The 6701-nt window shown below is 58.4% G+C and overlaps 1 protein-coding gene across 3 annotated transcripts in view; it reads left to right on the plus strand.

Moving 5' to 3' along the window:
- DENND4B (DENN domain containing 4B) overlaps positions 1-3819 on the plus strand; it is a 12988-nt gene extending 9169 nt beyond the window's left edge. The window contains exons 20-28 of one of the 3 annotated variants that reach the window (XM_073888667.1): positions 203-591; positions 692-814; positions 960-1129; positions 1209-1350; positions 1542-1784; positions 2262-2379; positions 2471-2636; positions 2723-2787; positions 2895-3819. In XM_073888667.1, coding sequence (XP_073744768.1) covers positions 203-591; positions 692-814; positions 960-1129; positions 1209-1350; positions 1542-1784; positions 2262-2379; positions 2471-2636; positions 2723-2787; positions 2895-3040 — 1562 coding nt within the window. In that variant the 3' untranslated portion in view covers positions 3041-3819. Of the gene's footprint in view, positions 1-202; positions 592-691; positions 815-959; positions 1130-1208; positions 1351-1541; positions 2380-2470; positions 2637-2722; positions 2788-2894 lie in introns of those variants that run through there. The other 2 variants (XM_073888666.1, XM_073888665.1) reach the window with 2 other exon arrangements.
- The last annotated feature ends 2882 nt before the right edge of the window (positions 3820-6701 follow it).

Here is a 6701-nt window from a genome sequence, read left to right on the forward strand (position 1 = left end):
AGGGGGTCGCTGTGGAAGCTGGGGGACCTCGCCTGGGTCGCTGTCACAGGGTAGGTGCTATGGAAGCTGGGGGACCTCGCCCGGGTCGCTGTCACGGGCAGGGGCTGCCACCGCGGGAGTCTGTGTGGCGGGAGTTTGTGTTTCCCTGGCTTCTGGAGGACGGGCGAGGCTCCATCTTCTCTGATTCTTCTCTGCCCTGCAGTGATAGAGGCCTTAGGGGTACTGGAGCCCCGGGGCTCACCTGTACCCTGGCGTGACGGGAGCCTCTCAGACCTGAGCTTGACTGGCGAGGAGCCGGCCCCCGGAGGCAGCCCAGAGGACTCAGGCTCAGCCCTGAGTGCCCAGTCCACTGAGACCCTGGAAGGGCCAAGTGGGCGGGTGCCCAAGGCGGGCGGGCGTCAGGAGGAGGCCAGCACCCCCAGACGAGGGCTGGGCGCCCGCCTGCAACAGCTGCTCACTCCTTCCCGCCGCTCCCCTGCCTCCCGCGTTCCCCCACCTGAGCTGCCCCCTGACCTGCCTCCCCCTGCCCGCCGTAGCCCGATGGACAGCCTCCTGCGCCCCCGGGAGCGGCCTGGATCCACTGCCTCTGAGGTAGCCAGGGAGGGGAGGGTCCATTCACCTTAGCCCCCGGAGGGGCCGGGAGAGAGCCCAGAGAAGGACCGGCTGATAGTGCTTTCTTCTGTGATGGCAGAGCTCAGCCTCTCTGGGCAGTGAGTGGGACCTCTCCGAGTCTTCCATCAGCAGCCTGAGCCTGCGCCGCTCCTCAGAGCGCCTCAGTGACACCCCCGGGTCCTTGCAGCCGCCTTCCCTGGAAGTGAGGAGAACCCCTCCCACACAGATGTGCTTGAACACATGCATGCAGACTCCCCGCCTTTCCCTCTGTCAAAGGCAGGGGCTGGGGGCAGTGGAAGGAGCCTGGGCTCCTGAGCCTGGGTGGGGGGGCGTCTTCTCGCCCGCAGATCCTGCTCTCCAGCTGTTCCTTGTGCCATGCCTGTGACTCGCTGGTGTACGATGAGGAGATCATGGCCGGCTGGGCGCCCGATGACTCCAACCTCAACACAGTCTGCCCCTTCTGCGCCTGCCCCTTTGTGCCCCTGCTCAGTGTCCAGACCCTTGATTCCCGACCCAGGTGCCCAAAGCAGGGCAAGTGCTACGGGTGGGACAGGGAGGCGGAGGTTCAAGGGCTGACCCCCGATCTCCCCCTACAGTGCCCCCAGCCCCCAGCCTGCCCCTGCTGGTGCCAGTAACAGCAAAGACGCTCCCATCCCCGGGGGCCCAGGCCCTGTGCTCAGTGACCGCAGGCTCTGCCTTGCCCTGGATGAGCCCCAGCTCTGCAATGGGCACATGGGGGTAAGGGCTGGGCCAAAGGGGCACAAGGAATGGGTGTCTGTGTGTGTTGCCCAGTGGTGGGGCATGATGGGCATTGAGGGCACGGGGCATCTCGGAAGCTGCTGGACGTGATGGCTCAGTGGGAAGCAGGGCTGTGAGGCTGGGGCTGGGATCTGCCCTGTACCGCCGTCCTCCCTCTTTGTGCCTGACAGGCTGCCTCCCGGCGGGTTGAGGGTGGGGCCTGGGCATATCTGAGCCCCCTGGTGCTGCGTAAGGAGCTGGAGTCGCTGGTGGAAAATGAGGGCAGTGAGGTGCTGGCATTACCTGAGCTGCCTGCTGCCCACCCCATCATCTTCTGGAACCTTCTGTGGTATTTCCAGCGGCTGCGCCTGCCCAGCATTCTGCCATGCCTGGTGCTGGCCTCCTGTGATGGGTCCCCGCCCCCCCCCAGGTCAGTGCCCTCCTGTGGCCCCTGCACTGGGTGTTTGCCCCCTCGCCTCTGGGTCTGTCTCCTCAGGCCCCAGAGAGTAGAGCGAGCACAGGCCTGGGAGTCAGTTGCACCTGGTCCGACCCCTGGCCTTTTCACTTCACGCCCGAGCCTGTTTTCTCATCTGTAAAATGGCCTAGTGCCCAGCGCCCAGAGTTGTTAAACACCTGCACAGGGCCTGGTACACAGCCACCACGGTGGCTCCTTGACATCTATTATTCGACCAACATTTATTGGGCACCTTTCGGGCTCCAGGCAGTTTCTAGGCACGAGGGATGCAGCAGCTCACAGAACAAAGTGGGTGCTCATGGGGGATGAGGCTTTCTTTTCCTCTCCCCTTTGGCTGTATCCCACAACGTCCCTGTTTCTTGGAGCTTCGCTGGTCCACTTCCAGCCCTCTGCCTGCCGTCCCACGAGTCTGCCTCCTATGTCTGGGCCCTTGCAGGCCCCACCTCCATGGCTGATGCCGGACCCGGCGTCTGTGCAGGTGCGGCTGCTGTGGGACGTCCTGACGCCTGATCCCAGCAGCTGCCCCCCTCTCTACGTGCTCTGGAGGGTCCACAGTGAGTCTGGTGTTTGGCCTAGGCTGGGAAGGGGTGGGTCCCACGCCCAGAGGGCTCAGTAATCCTGGCTGCCTGCCTTCCTTTCACCCAGGCCAGATCCCGCAGCGGGTGGCATGGCCAGGCCCCATACCCGCGCCCCTCAGCCTGGAGCTGCTGGAGGCCGTGTTGCGCCATGTGGGTCTCAGCGAGGTGCACAAGGCTGTAGGGCTCTTGCTGGAAACTTTAGGGCCGCCTCCCACTGGCCTGCACTTGCAGAGGTATGGTGCTCCCATTTGGGAGGTCCCTGGCCTGTCCCCGGCCCCGTACCCCCTTTCTCTCAGTCCACCCTCTGCCCCCACTGCAGGGGCATCTACCGTGAGATCCTGTTCCTGACTATGGCTGCTCTGGGCAAGGACCGTGTGGACATAGGTAAGGGAGCGGGCAGGGGACGAGGAGTGGGAGTATCTGGGGTTGGGGGTCGGCAGGGGGCGGGGGAGAATTGTAGTCTGTTGACCTACCTCCACCCTCTTCCCTAGTGGCCTTCGACAAGAAATACAAGTCTGCCTTTAACAAGCTGGCCAGCAGCATGGGCAAGGAGGAGCTGAGGCAGCGACGGGCACAGATGCCCACCCCAAAGGCCATTGATTGCCGGAAATGTTTTGGAGCACCTCTGGAATGCTAGGGACCCTTAAGCTTTCCTCTCCAGCCTGGGGTGGGGAGGTTGGGGGAGAACGGATTCTAGAGCTACCCTGCTTTCCTACTCCTTTCATAGAGGAGTCGGGAACGGGCTGGGAAGCAGGCCCAGCTGTAGGCTCCAAATGTGGGCAAGAGGGACCTACTGTAAACAAAAGTCACAACCCCCCATCTCCAGCCTGCCCAGTGTGTTCACGCTGATGTTGTACGAGGCCTGGCAGGAGTTGGCACAGCTCTGTTCCTCCCCAGATTATACCAGGAACTCTCCTCCAGGGTACCCACAGGTCTGCTCTGCCCTGGTCATTTTCTAAGTTTTTGTTTTAAAAAACAACTGGAAAGATACAGAGCTACTGAGCCTTTGCCCTGAATGGGAGGGAGGGATATCATTCCCCGCCAGTGATGGCCCTTCTTCCCTGGAACTGCTGAAGCAGCCCAAAGCCCTCCATCATATCTTTCTACCTTAGTGTTTGTATTTTAAGTTATTTATTTTGGAGCCACAGCCTCTTTGCTTATGAGGTTCCTAGGGATGATGAGAAAGAGAAGGGAAACAGGGCACCATGGTTCAGTGGTTTGTAGCTCCTGGAAAGTCAGGAGGGAGCTGGAGGAGCCCCATGCTCCCCTCAGGAAGAACCGGGGCCCCGGCCAGTCCTAACCCTTCCCGTCTACTCCACCGTGGGGAATGCTTCACCCACCCAGGGTCCTGACTGCGCAGTAAGGATTGTTCCTTGCAAAGTTTTGTTGGATGTAAATATAGTAAAAGCTGCTTCTGTCTTTTTCCTTCTGTCTCCTGTTCCCTGGATCTGGAATAATGGCAGGGGGTACCTCTCTCTGTCCCCTGGCTGCACATCCTCCTTTCCACCTTTCCATCCCTTGCAGCCTCAGGCACACCCTGCTTTCCCTGACCAGGTCTGGTACTGGTCCCCTGGGGCTCAGGGAGTTCTCGGAGCAGGAGAGGGGTGAATCTGGTGCTGGCTGTGGTGGTGCCAGTCTGTGTGGCACTTCCGGCCCTCCCACACAATCACCCCCTTGTCCCTCATTTGTACCCCACACAAAGGCTCCATTCTCCGGGGGCCTTGAGCTCATCTCTGACTTCTTTCCTCCCCCCCCCAGCTTTCGCCTCCTGGCTTCTCCAGTACCTCCACAGAGAGGACAGCCCTCTCCCTGGTAGTTGGTGTTGGCAGCTCTCAAGCATCCCGGGAGCCCTGGCGGCCATCCTAGGCCCCCTCAGTTGCTCTAGCGGCAGGCAGTACTCTTCCAACCAGGCTCTCAGCCTGGGGACAGGGCCAAGGATTAAGGAGCTCACTGAACGTGGGCAGCAGGGAGACAGGCCCACTCGGAATTCTCCCTTTCCTGTACAATGAAATAAACACAGGAAGGGAGCTGCAAAACCAGTCACCAAAGGGAATTAGCCAACAAAGGGAGGGCAGGAGTGTCGGTGGGAAAATAACTCATATGCGGCTTTAGTGCGAGTTCTCGGGGGTGAATAGTGGATGAAGCAAGAAGTAGTACTTCTGAATTCTGGAACGTCAAGCCACAGGACCGACCCTTCCCCATCCTGCACTGAGTATGGTAGATGCTATTCTTGTGTCCTAAAAGAGCTGCACAGGAGGGAAGCTGGGGCTTAGGAAATACCCTCTGTCCTGCCTGGGACTAGGAGGCGCCTTCTTCAGAGGGGAAATCCTCACATCAGCCCAGGTTCTGATCGGACCTCACTCCCCAGAATCAACCTCTCCCCATCTCTGCAAGGGAGCAATTGCCTCCCTGACATCGCAAGTGTTGTGTAGTATGCCCAGCAGAGTGCTGAACTGCTGGAATTACAGAATTTTAGGGCTCAGTCCCGACTTGAAGAGCATACAATCTTAATGGTCTGGAGCGCCCCTTGATTCAGACAATAACGATAATCATCATTACCTCCAGCGTGTACTTCTCACCTTTGGGCCTCCTTGTAGAGACCGAGAGTCAGATGGACAGGACTACAGAGTTCTTTAACCACAAGAATATCTGGAAATTCCAATACCAAGTACTCACTAGGGCATCTGACATCTCTGTCCTGTGGCCTAGGGAGCTGGATGAGGGAGGACATGCCTCATCCTGGCCCAGTTTCTCTTCCCAGACTTCAGAGTGTATACAGGCTTGGGTACGACAAAAAAAAAATTTTTTTTTAAAGATTTTATTTATTTATTTGACAGAGAGAGACACAGCAAGAGAGGGAACACAAGCAGGGGGAGTGGCAGACAGAGGGAGAAGCAGGCTTCCCGCGGAGCAGGGAGCCCGATGTGGGGCTCCATCCCAGGACCCCGGGATCATGACCTGAGCCGAAGGCAGATGCTTAACGACTGAGCCACCCAGGCACCCCATGGGTACGACAAAATTCTAATTAAATCTTGTCTCTGCCCTTACTAATTTTATCGGCCAAAATACTTAACTCCTGTGCCTCAGTTTTTCCTTGTGTACCAATTGAGGAGATGGTTTATCAAGATTAATTATACAATCCACATCAAGTGCTAAGTACACTCCATCAATGCTAGCTTCAAAATGAAAACACACAAGCAGGTAGTCTGCAGAGGGCACCGTCAGGTCCGCTAAGACAGTGGCCTCACACTTGCCTTCCCTGGAGTTTAATCACTCCAGATTGAAAGTCCCCTCCACGATCTGACTTTAATTCTGTTGAAAGGTATTTTCTCAGGCTTCACGAGTACCTTCGTCAGGCTGGCATCTTTAACCCCCGCGCTTCCCCTTCTCCTCCCAGCCCTTGAAGAATGGCTCCTCAGGCAGCAGAGAACGCGTTGGAAGGATACTGGGCAAAGCAGCAGGTTAGGGAAAGAGAGCAATGATTTTTCTGTCACGATTACTGCCATGCCCCCAGCACATAGAGGGGTGTCTGGTAACACGATGGGCCCTCTGTCTTGTGTGTGAAATGAGTCAGTGAAGCAGGAAAGTGAGAAATGATTCTCAGTGCAGTGCGAGGCAGGTACAGCTAGAATACCAGCGGAAGCTGAATTTAGAACTAAGGGAGTGTTGGAAAAGTGAGGAGGCTTCATTATAGTTAACTATTACGACCACTGAGTGCTCACTGTGTCCTTGGCACTGTCCTGAACATCTTAAATGTACCATTTTATAACTCTCGCAACCCCCCTATGAGCTGGGCACGCTTCTCCGCCTGATTCCCATTTTGCAGATAAAGGGACCGGGGCACAGAGAACAGAGGGTAAGTAACTTGCACCCCCATCACACAACCGGTAAGAGCGCGCGCCAAGACGCAAACCCAGGCGGGCTGACTCCAGGGACCACGTTCTGGCCGCCGACACGCTGCGAGAACGAAGCAAGGCTCTCCCCCGCCTACAGCGACCCTGGGGCCGGCCCGTCTTCCCGGGGCCCCCTCCGGCCGCTGCACGGCACGACGTGTGGATGATCGGAAGATCACACCGCAGTGCTTCCGGAGCCAGCGATTTCTGGGTTCAAAGCGCCGCTTTCTCACCAGCGCGCTGTCACTTGCCGTTTCCGAGCCTGCTTCTCGATCTGGCTGGGTTCGGACTTCGGCCGTGCCACCGATCGTGGGTCACTCCGGGCACGTCGTGAGGCTGTCCCACGGGGGTGACGGTGTCCACCGCGAGCGCCGGCCCCTCCCTGACTCCGCGCTCTGCGGGACC

This window comes from Callorhinus ursinus, unplaced genomic scaffold (genome assembly GCF_003265705.2).
Source record: "Callorhinus ursinus isolate GAN/ISIS: 27379988/994484 unplaced genomic scaffold, GSC_fseal_2.0 scaffold92, whole genome shotgun sequence".
Classification (NCBI taxonomy): domain Eukaryota; kingdom Metazoa; phylum Chordata; class Mammalia; order Carnivora; family Otariidae; genus Callorhinus; species Callorhinus ursinus.